Source organism: Callospermophilus lateralis, chromosome 14, assembly GCF_048772815.1.
Source record: "Callospermophilus lateralis isolate mCalLat2 chromosome 14, mCalLat2.hap1, whole genome shotgun sequence".
NCBI lineage: Eukaryota > Metazoa > Chordata > Mammalia > Rodentia > Sciuridae > Callospermophilus > Callospermophilus lateralis.
In genome coordinates this window covers 51,399,495-51,420,731 of record NC_135318.1, presented here as the reverse complement: position 1 = coordinate 51,420,731, position 21,237 = coordinate 51,399,495, and the positions used below count along the sequence as shown (strand labels likewise).

Below are 21,237 nucleotides of genomic sequence, written 5' to 3'. Positions count from 1 at the left end.
ACAATTATTTTACTTTTATCTCAGCAAAAGCGAAGCACTAAGGAACTCAGCAAGACCCTATCTCTAAATAAAATACAAAATAGGGCTGAAGATGTGGCTCAGTTGTCGAGTGTCTCCAAGTTCAATCCCTGGTACCCCCAAAAAAAGAGAGCTGACAGGAAAGGGGAGAAAGTCAGTATGTTTAATAAAACCTGTTTCTTAGACAATCACTTCATTTAGAATATCCATTTAACAAACATTTGCTCAGTACACATGCCCCCCCACCCCACCCCTCAAGATCTAATACAGAAGACAGTTCACTCACAAATATCCACTACTTAGGCTGTAAGTGCACATGATGGTAGATGTATAACTACCAACTGCAAAATGTTTCACAGTTTAACATATTTCCACATGTTATCCTAATAAAATTTCATAAGAAACCTGTCAAGTACAAAAAGCACTTGGTATTATTCTCATTTTACACAAAACTGATAAAGCAGCAGAACTAGGATTTAAATCTCCAGTATTACTGTTCCACAACTCTTCTGTGCAGCTTTCTGCTAGGGGCCAGCAACAGAGGTACAGGCACTTAGATTGTTCCTCCAAGAATGAGAAAAGACTTAATAGGTGAAAACACTATGGCATTCCAAGAAAACAATGTATACAGAAGTCCAGAAGCAGGAGAATACAATATGTGAAAAGAATGCTAGGTTGGTTCATGTGAGTCAGGTAAGATGAAGTAAGGATAGAGAGAATTTAAAAATTCCCTATGCTTTCAATCTAAGTGTTTAAGTGACTCAGAGCAATAAGAAATCAAATGATTTAGAAGGAAGAGGAAACCAACATGAAACTCTTAAGGTATGTTTTGCACTAAACACACATTGCAAAAGAATGACCTCATTTATAGTTAAGTTATAAGAGAGCATATTATAGGGAGATTAGCCTTTGGGAAATGTTCAGCAACTCTAAAAGGTCTAAAAGAAGGGACATATTGCAAAGCAATCCCCACTTCTGATGTGACAATTCTTACAAGTCCTCTACACTACCCCACCTCCAAACATAAACCATGTGCAAAATTATCTTAAATTTTCTTACATTTTATTTATAAACTTACCGAGTCTTCTGGAGGTCTTTGAATTTTCCCCCAATCCACAGAAGGTCCCTTTTCTTGTAAAAATCTGTGAAATAGCTTCCGAAATCCATCAAGATCTTTTTTAGTGTGCTATAAAAATAGAGGTCCTTATTACAATCAGCAGAATGCTTAATATTTAATAAAAACAGATATGAAGGATACATTTAAAACACCCTTAAATGAAATTCCTATACTATTAGAATTTAGAGTAGAGCAGAGACTTTTTTCACACCCCAATTTAAAACTAAAAGGGTAAAAGAAAAAGCTAATAGGAGACACATTTAATGGAATACAAGCTAAAAATCTTCTCTACATCCCAGCAGAATCATATAATTTGAACACCACTTGGTTCAAGAGAAATTAACTGGCGCTCTATATTACTAACCAATGTGTTTTTTTATTTCTAAGAGGAAATTAATTTTTGCCAAAAGGAAAAAAAAAACACAGCTAACCTTAAAACATTAAGTACAAATTGAAATAAATATATCTCAATTCTGGGAAAGTTCTATAATAGCTGTCAAAGTAGCTTTGGTTCTATTAGAATTGGCTTTTTGGAATAGGCATTGGAGATATATCATTTATAAACTACCTTCTCATAATTCCCAATAAGAACTAGTACCAATTCTCTACCAATGACATCAAAACACATAGTAAATAAAGTATTTATTTTGTTTAGATTGTTTTAGTGACTTTGCAAATTTCCTAGGCTGAAAAAAAAAGAAGACTTAATGGTTTTGCTATGGGCAAAGGCTGATAACCCTTAATGGTTAAACAATGCTAACTTTTTTTGTTATCATTCATCTTGCACTTATTTCCAGCTAGACAATCAGCAGCAGCAACAACTAAGTAGGTACACAGTTGAAGCAAGAAATACTGTAGAGTCCTTACCTCAAATTCATGTGAAGGTGCTGTGGTAAGTATTTTTTCTAATTCCTTTTTCACAGATAATTCTAGCTCTTGTCGAATGACTTCTTGGAACTGAGAGGCACCATCTTGAGACATTGCTTTGCTAAGATCTGAAAACAAAAATATAAAACCACCAAAGTGAAAAATCAGACAGCCATTCAAATAGTTGGGAAGCTACAATGGATCTATTTCTGGTATTTCAGTAAATGAAAAGGGCTCAATTCTATGGTCATGTGATATTCCAAAATGATTTCAGCAGGGTCACTAATTAGGACTACAAATTTGATTGTAGTATACCACAGTGTAACTGGTACACTAATTAAACATTTTGAGTTTGGTTAAAAAAAGTTAAAAGTAAAAAGATTTATCCTGCCTGCAGGTGCGGTGGCACACTCCTGTAATCCCAGTGGCTCAGAAGGAGGATCTTGAGGTCAAAGCCAGCCTCAGCAAAAGTGAGGCCCTAAGCAACTCAGTGAGACTCTGTCTCTGAATAAAATATAAAATAGAGCTGGGAATGTGGCTTTGTGGTTGAGTGGCCCCAAGTTCAATTTCTGGTACCCCCCAAAAAGAAAAAAGATTTATTTGCATTTGAGCATATGGTTTCATTTCTATTAATGTTACCCTACTAGCCATCAAAACTGGAAAAAGATCAAAACAACTGGAATGACATTAATAAGGGTTTTGTTCTGTTTTGTTTTTCTGGTACTGGGGATTGAACCAAGGGATGCTTTCCCACTGAGTTACAACCCCAGATCCAGTTTTGTTTTGTTTTGTTTAGAGCCTCGATAAGTTGCTGAGGCTGTCCTTGAACTTGCCATCCTCATCCTCCTGTCTCAGCCTCTGAGTTGCTGGGATTACAAGCATGCACCACTGCACCTAGCTAATAAGGGCATCTTTTATAGAATATGTCCTTAACAGAAATACTGCCTTAATAAGAGAGCTGAAGTAGTTTAGCAATTTCACAGAAGCAGAAGACTCCTCCCTTCTCTTCTCTAGTCAAGATGAAAAATTTGAAGGAATTCTTCCCATTTTAGAAGTGGAACCCACTCCAGTTTCACATTCCCCACTAAAGAACCACCTCTTGAGAGACACTGGCAATTCTAAGGTGCCTCTATTTCCATGCATCAATATTTTTACTTTAAAAGGAGAAGGGCACAGATATGCCTGCCCCTTTCTGGTCCCCAATTTCAGTCAAGACTTGTCTCATTGTTTTTCTGTGTCAAGACTATCAGAGGGCTGGGGCTGTAGATTATTGGCAGAGCACTTGCCTAGCATCCATGAGGCACTTGGTTCAATCCTCAGCACCACATTAAAAAAAAATAAACAAATAAAATAAAGGCATTCTGTCCATCTATAACTAAAAAAAAAAAGACTATCAGGGCTTTTGGCATAGCTGGGCAACTCCATGACAGATGGAACTCAAAAAGGCAAAGAAATGCCTTTTATATTAATACAAACAAAAATAGTAGAAAAATACATAAAAAGAAAACACCCCAGGCCCAAATACTTTTTGAGAAAAATGCCAACACAAGTTGTTTTATACACTTTACTATCTCTAGAGTAATCATCCTGTCAACCTCTCATAAAATATAAGGGACAATCCATTTATGATCTACCCCTCCCCATTTCAGCTAGTGATGTCTACAATAGTGGTTAATGTAGCGGAATCAAAACTCCATAAGGCTAAAAATTTTGTCCCCTTATACATTCCCACACTATAAATTCTTTCATTTATTATCTAGACAGAAGAAGGAAACATTTACATAGAATTAAAGCCAAAACAATCAGTATTTAAGATATTTTTGAGAGCAGACATTAGTAAGCTACATAACTCCTGGGGTAATTTACTTAAAATAGAGAGCCTCTACCTTCCCCAAATATGTAAAAACATTAACAAATGACATAGCTAACATGGCTCTTGAAAAATATTTTATGTATATTTTTCATCATATTAAAACCAAAGAGAAAAAAATCCAAGGAAATGTGGTGACAGTATACAATTCAACCTTAAAATAGCTATTTTCTGTGTAACAGAAAATCACAAACATACCAGTAAAATTGCCAACATGACCCAAGAAACTGTGGTTCATAAATAACTTCTCTGGGAGGTAAGAGGCACTATACTTCATGTGTGTTCCATAAACAACCTACAGATATGTTTTGACAAGTAACAATTTGGTTATAATCTGTAAAAACCTATGACAATGGATGAGCACATTTGTATAAACTACGACTAGTAATTAAAACTACTACAATATGGTTAAAACTAGAGTTAACTTGACATCACCCATGCATGTTTATCCCTAGGCAGACTTAGTGGTAATTTAAAATTTGCCACATATTAGTCTCCTACCCGTATGCTCGTGTGTATCTGGGATGACTCTTCCTCAGTTCTAAGTCAATTCTCATATTAATATTTGTAAAATAATTTGAAAAAATCTAAATATAGGGAAGAAAAATTTCTACATTAAAAAACATGAATTACTTGAGTCTGGGTCACAGATCAATTAAAATAAATCAAGAAATAACTATACAATTATTTTTAAACTGTGGGTTTTTTGTTAGACTCAAAGACATCTATAGGCTTGCTGTTTTGTTGCTGAAGCTACAGATGCAGGCCAGCATTAAGTCACATTCCTAAAAAATAGTGATGGAAACATTTAGCTTACTTAAACTCTGGGAATATGCCAGACAAGATAAAACCAAATGTACTGCAAAGTTTAAAAATAACTAAAGTAGCTATTTGAGATTTGTCTAAATGAGGACAGTTAAAAACAACTCTAGAGGCTCCCTGTGCAGGACAATAGCCTAAGGCGAAAATACACAGAACTTACTATGTCACTGTCAAGCAAGCTTAAAATAGGTGGCTGAATTTAAAAAAAAAAAAAAAAAAAAGGCTTTATGACTTTTGCCTGTAAATGGATGGATCTGGAGACTATCATGCTAAATGAAACAGCCAATTCCAAAAAAACAAAGGTTGAATGTTCTCTCTGATATGTGGATGCTAACACACAATGGAAGAGGGAGATAGAAGTTCAGTGGATTAAACAAAGAGGAATGAAGGATGGGAAGGGGGATAGGAATAGGAAAGACAGTAGAATGAATCAGCCATAACTTTCCTATGTTCATATATGAATACACCACCAGTGAAACTCCACATCATACATAATCAACCACAAGAATGGTATCCTAATTAGAATATAATCCATTATGTATAATATGTCAAAACACACTCTACTGTTATGTATATCTAAAAGGAATTTTTAAAAAAGAATGACTGGCTGAAAGACTCACATTAATACCATCTGTGATCTTTGCCAACCATAGCAGGTTCAATCTTCAGACACATAAGTCAGGCATGGTGGCATTTGCCTATAATCCCACTGACCTGGATAGCTAAGGCAGGAGAATCCCAATTTCCAGACCAGCCCAAGAAACTTGGCAAGACCCTGTCTCCAAATAAACAACAAAAAGGGTTGGGGATGTAGCTCAGCAATAGAGCATCCTTGAGTTCCATCCCCAGTTTTGTTTCTTAAATTTTATTCTCCCCCATCCCATGTAAGGATGGGGGAGAATAAAATTTAAGAAACATCCCTAGCCTTTATTTTTCCCATTTGTTTGATAAGCACCAAATGCATAACAGTACATTCTTTCTACACAGTTTACAAATAAAATCAGCTTATATAACAAAAAAAAAAAAAAAAAAAAAACCACAAGCATGTCACCTCTTCAATCCCATTCTGTTCCAGTTTCACTCCCCTTACCCTAGGCAAAGTGCTATTATGAAGTTCTTTTCCTAGTGATTAAAGAAAAAGAAAGGTCTTTTAAGGAATAAAGAATATTCAAGAGTAAAGAATAACAAAGAGTGCTTAAGAAACAAGAGTAACTATCTTAAGCACCTGGACACAAAACAGAGAAACCATTTCCCTTTGCATCTTCCCTACCCATCCTGTATTTTTAAAAGTCTGGAATTTCTGGTAGCAAAAAAAAAGACAGAACTTAGAAACTTTCTTGGATTTAATATCTCAGGTTACACTTCTGGCTACACAGTTGTGTTTCCAAGGGAAGGTCAACTAAAGAATGCCCTGAATAATTCAAGATTTCAAACCTCAGAAAGTGTTCTTGTCCCTCCTCACTTCCTAGCAAAATATAATTGATTCTCCATGACTTAAGAAAGTGGATTAAAAGCCAAACATTTTATTACCTTAGAATAAATCAAAATATTTTTAGATATGAGAGGGAGCAACTAATCTACCCTCCTCATTTTACAGATGAAGAAACTGAGGCTGAAAATAGATGACTTATGCAAGGTCACAGAGAAGGCTAATGTTGGAGCCCTAAAAGAAAGATTTTTTTTTTTTCCTGAGCCCATTCTACCACAGTGAGTAAAAATACCCTGTTCCTTTTTTCCCTTGTTCTGGCTCTAATTTTTGACATAAAATTCCTAAAAACCACTCTCCTCCAGAAGCATTTATAGGAGAATCTCTTCTTATATTCAATTAACAGATCTAACTCCCCATCACATAAAACTAGGTTTACTAGACTTACCTTGGTTGATTTCATCACACTTCAATTTCATATAAAAAAAGACAGAATTGTTTTTACCACCCTTTTCTTACCCTCCCCCACCCCAAATTTCTTAATTCTTCCTTGTTCACAGAACTAAAATTTCAACATCACAGACTTTTTGCTCTCCAACTGCGGGGGTGGGAGTAGGGGAAGATCCAGAAAGAAAAAACTGGAAGAAAGCAAGAGGAGACATTGACATTCAATCTGACAAGTGATTCTTTTTGTTTCTTAATTCATTCCCTGCACTTCAGCAACTCAGAAGTATACACAATATACTTCTTTTCTCACCCTAACAAGCTAGTTGCAGGATACCAGGTCCATGGAGAAACCACAGAAAAACACTAAAATCAACAAAAGGTAGTAGAGCCACACTCAGGCTACCTCTCACCACTCATGAGGTCTCATCAGTCCTAAACCTTTCTTGGAAGTCCACACTGAGAGGTACTTGAAGTCAGAGAATTAGAGAGCCAACTTAATCTTAAACCAGGAAATGACTCGTGATACAAATAAACAACACTTCAGAAGTATAATGGCAACTGGAAACAGCCATGAATAAAACTTGAGGAATATACTAACTAGATTTACAATCAGCTTCTTGGCTGACTTCAGTCCTTCAAACTCAATTACCTGTAACTATTCTCCCTAGGAAAGTTCTTCTTTGAGTTCTATTAATCAATATTATCTTACATCTTCTTTTACCTCTCTGCCCAGGTCTCAGTTTCCATAACTGGCTCCCTCTTTATTCTCCTACTCCCTGGGTTTCCTAAGATTCTGTCCCCAGACCATTTTTTCCTCAGTTATTCCCTCACCAATCTTCTTATTGATGATCCTCAAATACGTGCCCCTCATCCCAACTTTTCTCCTGAGCTCCAGGCTCACCTTCCCTACCATCTTCTATATCTTTTGCACCTGGATACCTTGCTGGGTACCTCAAACTCAACTTTATGTTTATCCAGAACACCACTCATCATTCAAATTAAATTTCACTTCTTGCTATCCACAGCACTTACATTCTCCTAGTCACCTGGGTTGAAACCTTAGTCACAAAGTTGGTTCTTCCCTGCTTTCCCTACACATTACAACCAAACACCAAAATATTCTAAATGAATCATTACAATTCCATTCACTGCTTTCCATTTCCATTACTAGTACTTTAATTCCTCTAGCATTTTCACTTTCCTGGTCATGACAAAAAACATTTTCTCACTAATCTGTCTACTATTGTACAACAGCTTTTTAACCAGTTGCCTACTGCTCTAATCCGGTGGTGTCATAATAGAATCTATTGATCCTCATCAAATCACTTCTCTTCCTCATTTGATGGGATTTTCAGGGCCTACTGAAATAAATACAAATTCCTTATCTAGGCATCTTTAAAAGCAAGGCTGAAGTACCTTTTCCAGTAACTAAAACTAATGAAAGTGCTATAAAAATGATCAAAAGCTGCAATTTCCTACTTTTTTTGTGACTTCTTGAATAGTGCTTCAAAAACTTTAATTTGCACACAAAACATCTGAAGGGCTTGTTAAAACACAGATTCCTAGGCAAGCTCCCAAAGATGCTGACTCAGTAGGTGTGAGGTAGGGAGAATATGCATTTCAAATAAGCATACATTGCCAGTACTGCTTTGAGTAGCTCTGATAAAGATTATATTCCATTTATTTTAATGTTTATAGAAACCGTGTTCCTTGTACTTTTTCCTGTCCCAATACTCTCTGTAATCTACTATATTCCCCAAAGTCCATGTGTTTCGAAGACGGCACCAGGCCCAGGTTGGTCTAAAGCCCTCCTAGTGATTAGTTTAAGCAGGAAACAATATGATTCTGGCCAGTGAGCCACAAGAGTATAAGTTCAACAAAGAACTTTGGAGAAACAAGTTCCTCATTGAAAAAGAGATACAGGAGGGAAAAAAAATGAGAAAAAACTCCATATGAATGCTTAGTAAATGCTTTTTGATAACAACTATAGAATATCAGGCTTTTAGAACTGGTATAGCACTGAACATGCAGAACTATGCACTAATCAAGTTTGGTTTTCTTTTTTTGTTTTTGTTTTTTTGCTAATCACACATTGCTTACCTTATTCAACATCCAAAACAAAAACTTATTTTAAAAACTGTCACAATTGATACATAAACCAGACTTCCCATTAATAATTAAGACTAACCATGCTTTCATGCAAAAGAATTAGTTCTTAAAAATCTCAAAAAAATGGCTGGGTTGTAGCTCAGTGGTTTGATACTCAGCATCACATAAAAAATGGCACCAATTTCTTTTAAAAAAATAAAGGTATTATGTCTATATACAACTAAAATATTTTTTAAATCTCAGAAATAAAGAAAATATCACTTTTGGAAAACAGAAGAGATTTGTTAAATAATTATTAAGTTCAATCGGTAAAAAAGTCACAACAAGGGTACTATCACACTCATTTGTTGAGAAGGAAAAGAGGTACAATATAAAATCACCACCAAGGACTAAAGAATTAATTGGTTGCTCTATAACTTAATTTATGTGCATTAGATAAAACTTTTAAGTTTAAAAGGGCTTTAAAGTCAGTGAATCCAATTTCTTATTGTGGGGAAGAAGAAACAGGGGGCCGGAGATGCAGATTTGCCTAAGAACAACAGTGGCAGTGCCAAACTGGAAAGCCAAGCCCTGTTGCCTGGCGCCTGCTTCTCCTTTTACTGGCAGAAGGTCTCTCCTCTTTACAGTGTCTTTACTACCTCCAGGTGTATGCCACCAAATCTGAATTAAAACTCAACTATGATTAGTACGTTAAGTTATTACGTGACATGAAGTTACCATGTGACATTAATATCACAAATTAGAATAAGCATTCTCTTACTGCATCTTATGTTCGACTTTTCCTTAAATATTTTTTGTTTTCTGAGCAATGAGAGAAAAAAAAAAATCAAAAAAAGCTTTTCTGCACTTTATAAATATTTTATTACAAACGTGAATCCAAAATAGTGCATATATCTTTGTTATTCCATTTGCCTATACTCTTTGGAAGTTTTAAAATTCTAAGCAGATGTATAACCCAAATGAAATGCCACATTAGCTTCTGCCAGGTCAGCAACTAGAAAAAACAAATTCAATCACTTTGTCTGCAGGTCGTTGTGGCCAAGGAGCAAGTGAAGCTAGTGTTAAAAAACACGACCACTAAAATAGTGTTCTAGGGGCCGGAGTTGTGGCTCAATGGTAGAGCACTTGCCTAGCATGTGTTAGGCACTGGGTTCCATTCTTAGCACCGCATATAAATAAATGAATAAAAATAAAGGTCCATCAACATCTAAAATAAAAATATTAAAAAAATAAAATAATCTTCTACAATTTGATGACTAGCAAGTGAAAAAGTAAACTAAGCACATTATGACTATTTCAGGTCCATGAGTATAATGGATTTTTTTGTTTTAAGATAAAAGTGAACTCAAAGAGAAACAGGAAAACTCTCTTGACTTACATAGGAAAAACTAACAAAAAAATCTAGAAATGTTTTGGGGAAAATGAAACATTGTGTTGTTCATGTAAGTTAACTTATATAACACAGCCAACTTCTCCATGGTTCTCAAAAACAATCCTTAATTGTCAAAATGGTTTGGGGGCACAATCAATTTCTTTTGGCAATGACTGAGAAAAATAAACAATGGAACTATTGGCAGAGGCAGAATTTGAGTCCCAGACAATTCTTTACAACAAACTAAAAGAGATGCCTGCATCACCAATCAAGAGTACTGGGAAACAGTTTTTAAATGGAGTATTATTTCCTTTCCATAAAAGGTGCCTAATCAAAAAACAAAGTTTAATTTTCTTTCAATAGCTCAGGAAGCCAATATCCCAAGAACTTAATAAGTTATTAATAGAAAGATACATGCCCAGTAGAATTTTAGAGATCTAAGAAATATGGTTTCAATTAATAGTCACTATGCCCAGGGCCATTTACCAAATTACTATGACCAAGATGTCCACAATTCCAACAGTATTACTGCAAGTTCAAAATAAGATATTTTAGGGAGGAAATTATAGGTTATATAAAAAGGGCAACAGTCTTTAGAAAACTTCCAGTGTCTAAAGAACCCAAAGCAATCAAAACGGTAGTAAATAAATCACATTTCTAAGCCCATATTAAATTCCAAACCCTCAAAGAACCTCCCATAAAAGTTGGTGTTTTTTTTTAGTATTGTTGGAATTTACTCCAATGGTATAAATGCAATGATATAAATACCCTTTTCTTCAATGATATAAATAATATCAGAATCAACAGCTTATAGAAAGATAGTATAGCTAACTCTCATTTTCAAAGGTGAGAGCTTTAACTTTCAAGTATTGGTTTATATATTAACTTTTCAGTAATTAATAAGTCTTTCTGAGAACTCATAATACCCACATTTCTGCAAAAAGTATCAAATATAACTTGGTGAAAACTGGAAAACTATGGTATCTTGTATTCTTCATCTAGAACATTTTTTAATTAGGCCAACTAAATAGTCCTCACAAAAACTAAGTATCCTATTATTTTAATTAATTATAAAAGTTGCTACAATTCATCTCTGAAGAAAAATAACAGAAACAATGGTCTCATAAGTACTGTTGTTTAAAAACAAACAAAAAACTACCAAACTCCTCAATGTATCTTCAGAATATAAAAATGGACTTCTAAGAAGTGAACAAGTTACTATTTATTTCTGTGATGTTCCTTGTTATTTTTTTTTTCCTTTAGTAGGCTTTTACAAATGAAAATCATCCCTCTTATTAGAAGAAAGCTGACTTAGTAAGAACAAGGAAAATTTACCCACAAAGACTACACAGTCCATGATGGAAAATTTATAAAGTTTTTATCAGCTCAATGCTTCACTTCAAATTTCTTTTAATTTTACATTTATAACTCTGACTAGGAATTTAACTAAATTCCTTTCTCTAGCAACATAATAAATCCTGAACTACAACTTCAAAAATTGATGGGTATGTCTTAGTCATTACTTTGCTGGTGCTAGTCCTGACTCAAATCCATGCCACAATCCCCCTGAATTAAAAGTATTCTAGTCATTAAAAAATCAGCAATAGGCTAAATTTGGTTTTAGGATTTGAGAAGAACCAGGCCAAGGCCTGACTTCAACAATCAGGCCCCCAAATGCTTCTCATCCTTGTATTCATCTGAGCCCCTTCCAGTTATAATTAGCTCAGTAATCTTCCCTGGATAGCTGCCATCTACCAAGCAGGAATTACCAAAAGAATCACAAAAAGAATTCCAACAAATGGGAAAGTTAATAGGCTTTAAATATTTTTTAAGTGACCCAGAGGTACTGACTGAGATGGCTTTCCCTGAAATATAGGAAAGTACCTTTATTTCAGAACAATAAGAGACACTTTACAGAACTTATATAGATAATGGTACTTCAAAATAGTTTTTTAAAATGCCTCTAGTATTACAGTTATAATACAGTACATAATATGGCATGAGCTAGCTAGACAACATTAATTCCTTCACTATAAGTTTTAAAAAATGGGGATATAACTCTCATAACTTTTTAAAAGTAAAATTGCAAATGGCACCCACTAAGAAACCTGGCAAAAAGCCACAACTACTGATGACCTCCAGTACCTCTGAATGGCACAAGCTAGAAAAGAGATATTGCTCACATTTATTTAGAATAACTGGAGGTCCTGCAACAATCCCTGGGACAGAAAAAAACTGGAGCTGGCAGGCAAAGAGTGACTTGTAGACAGAATACACTAACTAGGAATTATTCAGCAGATCCAGTAAAGAAGGTTCTTCCTGTGAGAAAGAACCTTAGGAATCTTAGAAACACAAACTTGGTAAGGTGGCCAAAGAATAAAATATTTGGGGCTCTCCTGCCTATCAACATTAAGAATTTTTATTAACTGAACATTTCCAGCTAACAGCTTATGGTCAAAGTGCTTAAGGATAGAAATGTGCAACTTTCCCATAAAGTGCATTGCCTGGATTTAGAGGAAAAGATTCAAGCCAAGCACAGCAACTTCATGCTCTATGACATTCAAAAACACATGTACACAACACATAGTTAATAATATTCAGATGAGATAATTTTTTCAATTGCCTACCATAAGGATACACCAGAAATTCCAATACAGTGTACTGCACATAGCACTAAATTTTTGGTTGACTAGATTGAAATAAAACTCTCATCAACTTGAAATGACACTCTCAAAGCTTTACCCTATCCACCTCTACCTACCCCTGCACAAAGAAAGAAAAATCTTTCTTTCTTTCTAAACATATCAACTCCCAAGTGCCCAGACCTGAACAATGAACCTGGAATAGGAAAATAAAGAGCTGTCATACCTGCAATACTGTTTATTTCTGCTGATGACATGTGGTCATAATTCTGGTAGCAATACTGATAGACCACCATCATCTTTTTAGGGAAAAAAGAACTCCCTAGCCAACTAATGTGCCTAGCACATTCGCATAATCAACTCATTTCAGCTTCTCAATAACTCTGAGGCATAGCAATACCCAGTTTGTTTGTTTTTGGTGCTGGGGATTGAACCCAGTAACTTGAGCATGCTGAACATGTGCTCTACCACTGAGCTATACTCCAAGCCCAATACCCACTTTTTATGTAGGTAGAAACTGGAGTTCAGAAAAGTTCTGTCAAAGGTCACCTGTTAGTAACAGGACTCAAAACTAAGTCCATACACTTACCTCTTTCTCACCATTTATGTAATCTGAGGTGTTATAAAAGTACAACCAAAAATGTAAGCTAACCTCCTAAGTAGTAATGGGAAGTATTGAGTTGTATGCTTCTTGTTTATTACCTACAACAAATTCTTCTAGAGCATCCACTACTCATTAGACACTATATTCCCCCAAACTATATAAAATCATCTTTGCTGACAGAAAACAAATGTCTAATTGGAGAAACAGGCCATTTCTACAGTTTTAATGTAAGAAGCAACAAAATAAGGTGTTGGAAAGGACAAGGGTTTTAGATACATTCATATGAAAATTTCAGTGCTTCTTACTAACTGTGAACTTTGGACACAACAGGTAACTTTCATCAGCTATAAAGTGATGATAAAAAAAAATCTATATCTTAGGGCACTTAAGTTTAGATGAGACAAAATATGCAAATAGTTAGGGGTCTAACATTATTTCCCCTATGAAGTTACACACATTACGTACCAATAAGCAGAAAGTTTTACACAAAAATCAAAGAATTTGATTTGCTTTTCAAAAATTCAAAACCAAAAATCCCAAACCCTGACACCTGACTACTGATGTGTGAAGACGCTGTACAATTAGCCAATTAGTGTATCATTTATAACAGCAGCAGTTAAACATACAGAAGACTCACACCTGAAGTACAAAATTTAAACAGTAAACAGGAGCACAATCATGTTTAAAAAGTAAATAGGGGTCATTTTTTTAAAAAACAAAACTGCCAGTTAAAAAGGTAACTTACTACCAGGACTGGAATTGTGGCTCAATGATAGAGCACTCACCTAGCATGTGTAAGGCACTGGAATCAATTCTCAGCACCACATAAAAAATAAAGGTATTGTGTCTATCTACAACTTTAAAAATTTTTTTTAACTTTCCTCTTACTGAAAAATAAGTAAATAAATAAAAAATAAAAAGGTGCCAGGTGCGGTGGCACACGCTTGTACTCCCAGTGGCTCAGAAGGCTGAGGCAGGAGGACTGCCGAGTTCAAAGCCAGCCTCAGCAAAAACTAGGCACTAAGCAACTCAGTGAGACCCTATCTCTAAATAAAATACAGAATAGGGCTGGGGATGTGGCTTAGTGGTTGAGTATCCATGAATTCAAACTCCAGTACCCAAAAAATAAAAATTAAAAAATTATTTTTTAAAAAAAAAGGTAACTACCATATAAGGTAAAGTGGATGGCAAATAAATGCAATGTGGTATCTTGGATTGAATCATAGGAACAGCAACCTGAATGAAGCCTACAGTTTAGTTAGTAGTAATGCATGTATGTTAATTTCTTAGTTTAACTGACCAATGTACAACTATTCTATAGATGTAGACAAAATTCAAAATAAAAAGCTTATTTTTAAAAGGTGGATGACAAAGCAATGACAGATACACACAGCCACTGTTAGGTATTACCACTTGATTTAGAATTTAAGAACAGTTAGCCTTAAGAGCAAAGGTCATTAAAGTATACTGATTTTGCAAGCTATTTTAAAATATATGGAATATCTTGAGTTTAATGATATTCCTTTCTTAAAAAATAATTTTTAAAATTTCTATTGTAGTTATAGGTGGACAGAATGCCTTTGTTTATTTTTATGTGGTGCTGAGGATTGATCGAACCCAGTGCCTCACACATGCCAGGTAAGCGCTCTGCCAGAGACTTCAGCCCCAGCCTATATTCCTAACTTTTAAAGAGAAGGGACTTGTCTTTTTCCTAGCCTTCTTGCTTAAAACACTGAGTTTACGGCACCGAATATTGTCACTGTTACAAACCAGCAAAAGTTTCTAAGTTATCTCTGCTTTTCTAATCTCGAATAAGACAATTATTCAATCAGAACATAAAGAAGCATTTCTCACCACATATAAGGTATAATATGAATTTGAAAGTCTAATGATAAGTGACATTTCCGAGTTTGGTGCTGAAGGCAGGCACAGGTCCCATCTGTTTCCATAACACAGAGTCTCTTAATCTATTACCCAAAACTGAAAATAAGAGTTAATAAAGTGATGTAGAACTCACTAGGGAATTTTTATTTCCAGGGCCAAATGATGGACATTAGTACCACAACTTTTTAAATAAAGTACATGGACATTTGTTGAGAATCATATTAAGTGACTCTGAACTTTACTAGCTGTGTTCAGCAAGATGGCTGATGCTTTCACCAGCTGGGGTCTGCAAAGAAAGGGTTTACTTGCATACCAGAAGGCAAATCCTATACTACAAATTGGTGAAAGAGGTTTAAAGCAGCATTAAGTTCAACGTGTACACCACACACATATAATCACATGTACAAGTATGCTCAGCTCAGTTGATGGGCATTTTCTAACGCTTTAATATACATGTGATTTAGAGAGCAATTTTCAAATTTCAGAGAAATCTTAATAATCTTTTCTTATTTCAAAGAAGGAAAAAATAAACACAGCAATGCAGCAAAGTCATTTCTCCAGCTGAAATGACCTCCAGCTTCTATGGGCTACTCCCGGTTTCGCAATAAATGAATCTGAGACTCAACCCACGTACACACAAACAGCAGAAGCAAGGAACACTAAAGCTTTCTCAAGTCCTGGAAAACACACCTGCTTCCCCCCAACCTCCAAGTTCCCCTTCCCTTCCACCCCATACATAGTTACCTTGACATCGACCCCCCAAAAGAATGAGGAAGAGAGAACAGCGAACGAAATCCTGTTTTAAATCATTTGCGGTCACAATCCGGGGAGCCAGAGTACTACTAACCTGATTTCAGGGAGGCTGAACTAAACCCAAGAAGGCACCGGGGCATAGTATACGTATCTGAACCGCCAACCCAGCAAACTGCTCAAGGAAGCTCAGATGTCAATTTACCGAAAAGGTTCTGGCAAATGGTATCTCAAATGAACAGTTCCACCCACCAACCTCTCGATTGCTAGTACCCATATTCGACTGAAGCAACCCGGGAGATAAGAAGCAGCATGCCTTACCTTGTACAAATCTCGACATTTTAAGGTTTTATTAAAATACTCTGGCTTATATATTTTTTTTAATTTCTAGAGGAGTCTCGCTATAGGGCAGGTCTCTCTTCCTCCTCCCCTGCTTTTACCAACCGACGTGTTCTTGCTCCTCGAATGTTTGGATACTTAAGGGAGTATTCATTCAAAATTCAAAGCGATTAAAAAAAAAAAAAAAAAAAAACTAAGAAAACCTTCCCCAATTCCAAAAGACGGAAACTTGGTGCGACGGAGTCTGCCTAGAACTCCTGGCTACACTGCGCTCCTGACACAAACCAGGGCCAGCTGGAGACTCCCGGAAAAGGTAAAAACCTCACGAACTTAAATTTCATCAATGAAAGAGGCGGACCCAGAGCAGCTATTTCACCGCCCCTCAGTCCCCACGCCCTCTGGGGCTGGACTGCAGCAGACACCAAGGGCCGCACCCCCCGCGGGCCCCCTCCCCAGAGCCACCGTCCAGCCTCTGGCGGGTTCCCTGGAAAACCTTAGCCAACAGTGGCTCCGGCCCGAGCAAGGGTCAGGGAGGCGCGTGAGGCCGGCAAACGGGGCGATGCAACCATTTTTACCAGCCCATAAATATCCCGGGACCAGGAGGCGCTGTGAATTCCGCACGCCAAGTGACCCGGGCCTCTCGCTATCCGCCTTCTGGCCCGGAGCAGCAAAAGCGGCTGCGGCTTTTTTCCGGGGAGACCGAAGGCTATGCCGTCCCTCCCCCCAGGACACTAAGAGACGCCGGGCTAGCGGCGACCTGTGCACCCGCCTGGGACTCCCCGGGGAAGGCCCCCCCACCCTTCCTGCATATTCTTATCCCGAATTCGGCCTCGGGGACCACACAGCGGATGAGGAACTGGGTTCTACACCTCTCGGAGAGGGAAACGCACATCCCCCCGGGGGTCACCAGAAGTCCAACTCCGCCCCTTCCCCAGCCGCCAGCAAGACCCACCTTCCCGTCTTCCTTCAGCCGCTGGGAAATTGGGGGCGTTTATGGCGCCCCGGGAAGAAGACTCGCAGGCTGAATGTCACCTCTGAGGCACCCTTCTCTCTCCCTCTTTTCCCTCACACATGCACACCTTGAGTCCTTCGCTAGCAATCGCAGCCCAGTTGATGACCCCCTTTACCCACCCGACTGCGGGCTCCCGGCACCCAAAGCCCCCACTTTCTCCCAAACACCTCCCCTCCCCCTCCATTCACAGCAGCCCCCCTCAATGCGGAAATGTACCTACCAAGCAGACCGACATGCGCAGCCGCCAGTCGGGAGCTGAGGTTAACGCAGGGCCTGGCCAATGAGACTTGCGGAGGTGGCAGGGGGCGGGGCATTTGCAGCCTGTGCAGCCTGAGGGAGCCCAGCGTGGGCGGGCGCTGTAGCGGGCGCGGGAATCCCGCGCGTGGAAGCCGCGCCTGTAGTAGTGGTAGGGCAAAGGCTATTTGCCCAGTAACACTTCCTGTCTTCTACGTATACTTCAGCAAAGGAGAGAACGTAAGCACCAGAGGATATTTTTTTCAGTCAGTAAAAAATGCCCCTCCTTACCAAGAATTGAAGAAACCTGGGAGGATGGAGCTAGAACTTGCCAAAGCAGCTTCTCAAACCGAGAGCCCTGGTCCTTCTCTTTAGACCTAACTCTACTCAGCGCATCTGGTTTGAGAAGGGTGAAAATGCATTCAGAGATAAGCAGCGGGATGTGTGTGGCCTGACAAGAGCAGGGCTTTAGGAGTTAAGGCTCCCTCACCAGAATCACCACTATCTCCCTTGCCCCATCCTATCCTTGTGGAGATTTGTGTTGTAATAGGCCTTTACTTTTCTGATCAATGTGGAAATGGCTCAAGTTATCTTCAAAAGAGATGCTTTCCTTTTGGTAGATCCTTGAAGTCCTCAAAGAGAATGTTAAACAATGGAATGTTGACTCTAGCCTGGGGACTGTGGTAGAGAGCTCCAAATCACACCTGGTATTACTAACCCCACCTACGTGTAATACCCCAGCGTGCCTGTCAGTGGGTGTATCTCAGGCTTAACATTTACACTGAATGACGCAAACAACTCTCATAAATTATGACAAATGAATTGTTAGCGGCCTCTCTTGAGTGTCTCCAATAAATCAAGTACTTCCAAAAGAATCTAAGACTTTGGGCAACATTATTCAACAATGGTAAAGTGAGAAATTTTAAATGACTCATTCTCTAAACAAAGGAACTTTATAATTTTTTTTTTAGTTCCACACATTCATATGGAAATGTTCTTAAAACAACACAAAAGACCAGTGAGCATTGGTACTGTGTTGCTTTTTTTTTTTTTTTTTAGATTTCTTTTTTTTTAGACTATTTTTTTAAGAGAGAGAGAGAGAGAATTTTAATATTTATTTTTTAGTTTTCGTTGGACACAACATCTTTGTTTATATGTGGTGCTGAGGATCAAACCCAGGCAGCACACATGCCAGGCGAGCGCGCTACCACTTGAGCCACATCCCGAGCCCTGGTACTGTGTTTCTTAATGAGGAATCCAAAAAGAGTACATCCAAAATCTCTCAGTTATAAAACTAATTACCCCCAAATGAGACCAGAGAAGTATCTAAACTACAACTTACTAACAGCAATGGAGACGTTTTATTTAGAATCTCTACGTCTTTTGTTAATAGTACAGAAATTATTCCAGCCCTGAATGAACTGCATTTATCAATTAAGGATCAAATACTACCAAAAATTCAGGGTCCCCCCCAAGGTTTACTTAGCCTATTGTCCCCATAAGGGACAATTAAGAGTCTCTTAATATACAAGGTTTACTAGAAGAAAGAATGATCAGTTGTTTTCTACCGTCATTGGTGATTAAGGGAAAGGAAATAGTTTTTAATGGCAGCAAAAGTGGTTAGTAATTCCTGAGAATGACATCTTGATTTATGAGTGATTATATATCAAGATATAGTACCAAAGGATGTTGTATATTAATGCCTCAAGAAATCCCCAAAAAAGGAGCTATTCATTTTTAGTGTTTAAATCTATAAACACTAAGAGAAGTCGCTCTCTAGAAGCCATATTCCCAAATATTACTTTCAAATAATGTCCTGCCAATGGAATTTCTTTATACAGAGACTTAAATTTAGAACCCTTGAGGTCTTTGTAAAACAGCTTCCCACTCCCCCAGAAAACTAATTCTTCAAGACCATGGAGCCATGGCATGCTTAAAGGCAATTGCCTATTTCTCCTCATACAATTCAGCCCCTGAAAAATTACCTACTCTGGGTATGTCTCTCTGTATGTGTTTTTAATTTTTTTTTCATATATACTACTATGTAATATCCCTACAGGGTACAAACCTTTGCAGAAACCTTGGGAGGGACAATCTCAAGAAGGATGAAAATGGAAGGCTAGGAAGAAGTATGTGAACAGGGATAAGGAGTTGGAATGAGATGGATTGTAAACTAAAAAGAAGCCTGCAAGCCAATTTTTCTCTGGGACCATATGCTACCATCCAAGGATGATATAAATTCTGCCTCTAATTTTCTTCATTCCTTCTTTCTACTTCCCCATAGAAACATGAGAAAATTCAGATTGGTTTAACCAGTCTAGTGTCCTGGGATGTAATATAACCTCACCATATCTTTTTCCTTTTCTCTAGATAGGAACTTTCTATCAACAATAAGAAAACAATATCTGCTGCCATATTTCTGAGCATTCTTTTTTGTGCCTGTTTAGATTTAGTGCTTGACATAGTGGCACACAGCAAGCAATCCATTAGTATATATTGAATGACCATTTTAGTGCCACTAAATCTTTTTAACTCACAGTATTGTATCCTGCTCTTTACTCTCTGGGAACCATAAATAAGACATTTTGGGAGGTAAAGATTTTTAAGTTTCAGTTATTTCCTCCCAGAATTTAAACCTAGTCCAAAGTAAAAGAATACAATAATAACAGCAAATACAATGCCTTGGTGACTTTACAGTAAGTTTTGCTAACTCTCCACCTTTACCATTATCTAGTAAGAGGTGGTTTAGAAATTGCTAAAATATGAAATAAGTATACAAGTCAGCAATGTGTGTGATCTTTTATTTTTTTCTTATCTACCTTTCCCTATCCTCTCAAGAAAATAAAACAGTACATTTTTTTTTCTTTGAGGAAACATGTCATAGACATAAAATTTTCTATGCCATGCCCAAAGTGTTGCACCAAGAGACCAGGCAACAATTATCTACTGGACAGCTGCCCACACTCAATATTGACTCCATCTAAAATCCTAGGCCACCCACATGAAAGAAGCAAAAGGGACTACTGTTTTGTCAGCAGATGCCAGTTACTGACTAGATTTAAATTAGGGCACTCCACTTGAAGCAAAAGGTAACCAAACAGGGCTTCCTGTAAAAGATACCAAATTATACCTATGAGATGGACTGCTGATGAACAAGTAATCTAAAAATGAATGGGGTTTCCAAATACTTGAGGAAGAGAAAGACTACATTCTTTCCTGTTGCCAACACCCTGTTGGTAATGAATCAGGAAGTTTGCTGAAACAAGTTTTGAATTTAAATTGGGACATATCCTTCCATTTGTTCACAGTGTGATTTTCAAATTATATTTGAGAGTTATATAACTTTTATATCAAAACAGTATCAATTATTTCAAACTGAGTTGCTTTAAAAAAGGAGTTATTTCATATTACTGATAGCTATCTGAAGAGTTGATAAGCCTTTCTTCTCAGTGGTTTTAAATAATTAGGCTCAAAAGAATGCAGTTTAACCACAATACACATTATCACATTCACATTTATCAATAATTTCCCTCTAGGTTTTCCTTTAAGAGTTGAAGAAGTGGGCTGGGGATGTGGCTCAAGCGGTAGCGCGCTTTCCTGGCATGCGTGCTTCCCCGGGTTCGATCCTCAGCACCACATACAAACAGAGATGTTGTACCCGCCGAAAACTAAAAAATGGATATTAAAATTCTCTCACTCCTTCTCTCTCTCTCTCTCTCTCTCT

General features: G+C 37.3%; 1 protein-coding gene across 5 annotated transcripts in view; it reads right to left on the bottom strand.

Moving 5' to 3' along the window:
• Positions 1-17,522, bottom strand: part of Ugp2 (UDP-glucose pyrophosphorylase 2) — a 53,862-nt gene extending 36,340 nt beyond the window's left edge. Inside the window, exons 1-3 of one of the 5 annotated variants that reach the window (XM_077105254.1) lie at positions 17,500-17,522; positions 2,003-2,130; positions 1,097-1,204 (exon numbers count right to left, since the gene is read on the bottom strand). In XM_077105254.1, the coding sequence (XP_076961369.1) occupies positions 1,097-1,204; positions 2,003-2,116 (222 nt within the window). In that variant the 5' untranslated portion in view covers positions 2,117-2,130; positions 17,500-17,522. Of the gene's footprint in view, positions 1-1,096; positions 1,205-2,002; positions 2,131-15,922; positions 15,948-16,025; positions 16,108-16,249; positions 16,594-17,219; positions 17,408-17,499 lie in introns of those variants that run through there. The other 4 variants (XM_076832501.1, XM_076832500.2, XM_076832499.1 and 1 more) reach the window with 4 other exon arrangements.
• Between the last annotated feature and the right edge of the window lie 3,715 nt (positions 17,523-21,237).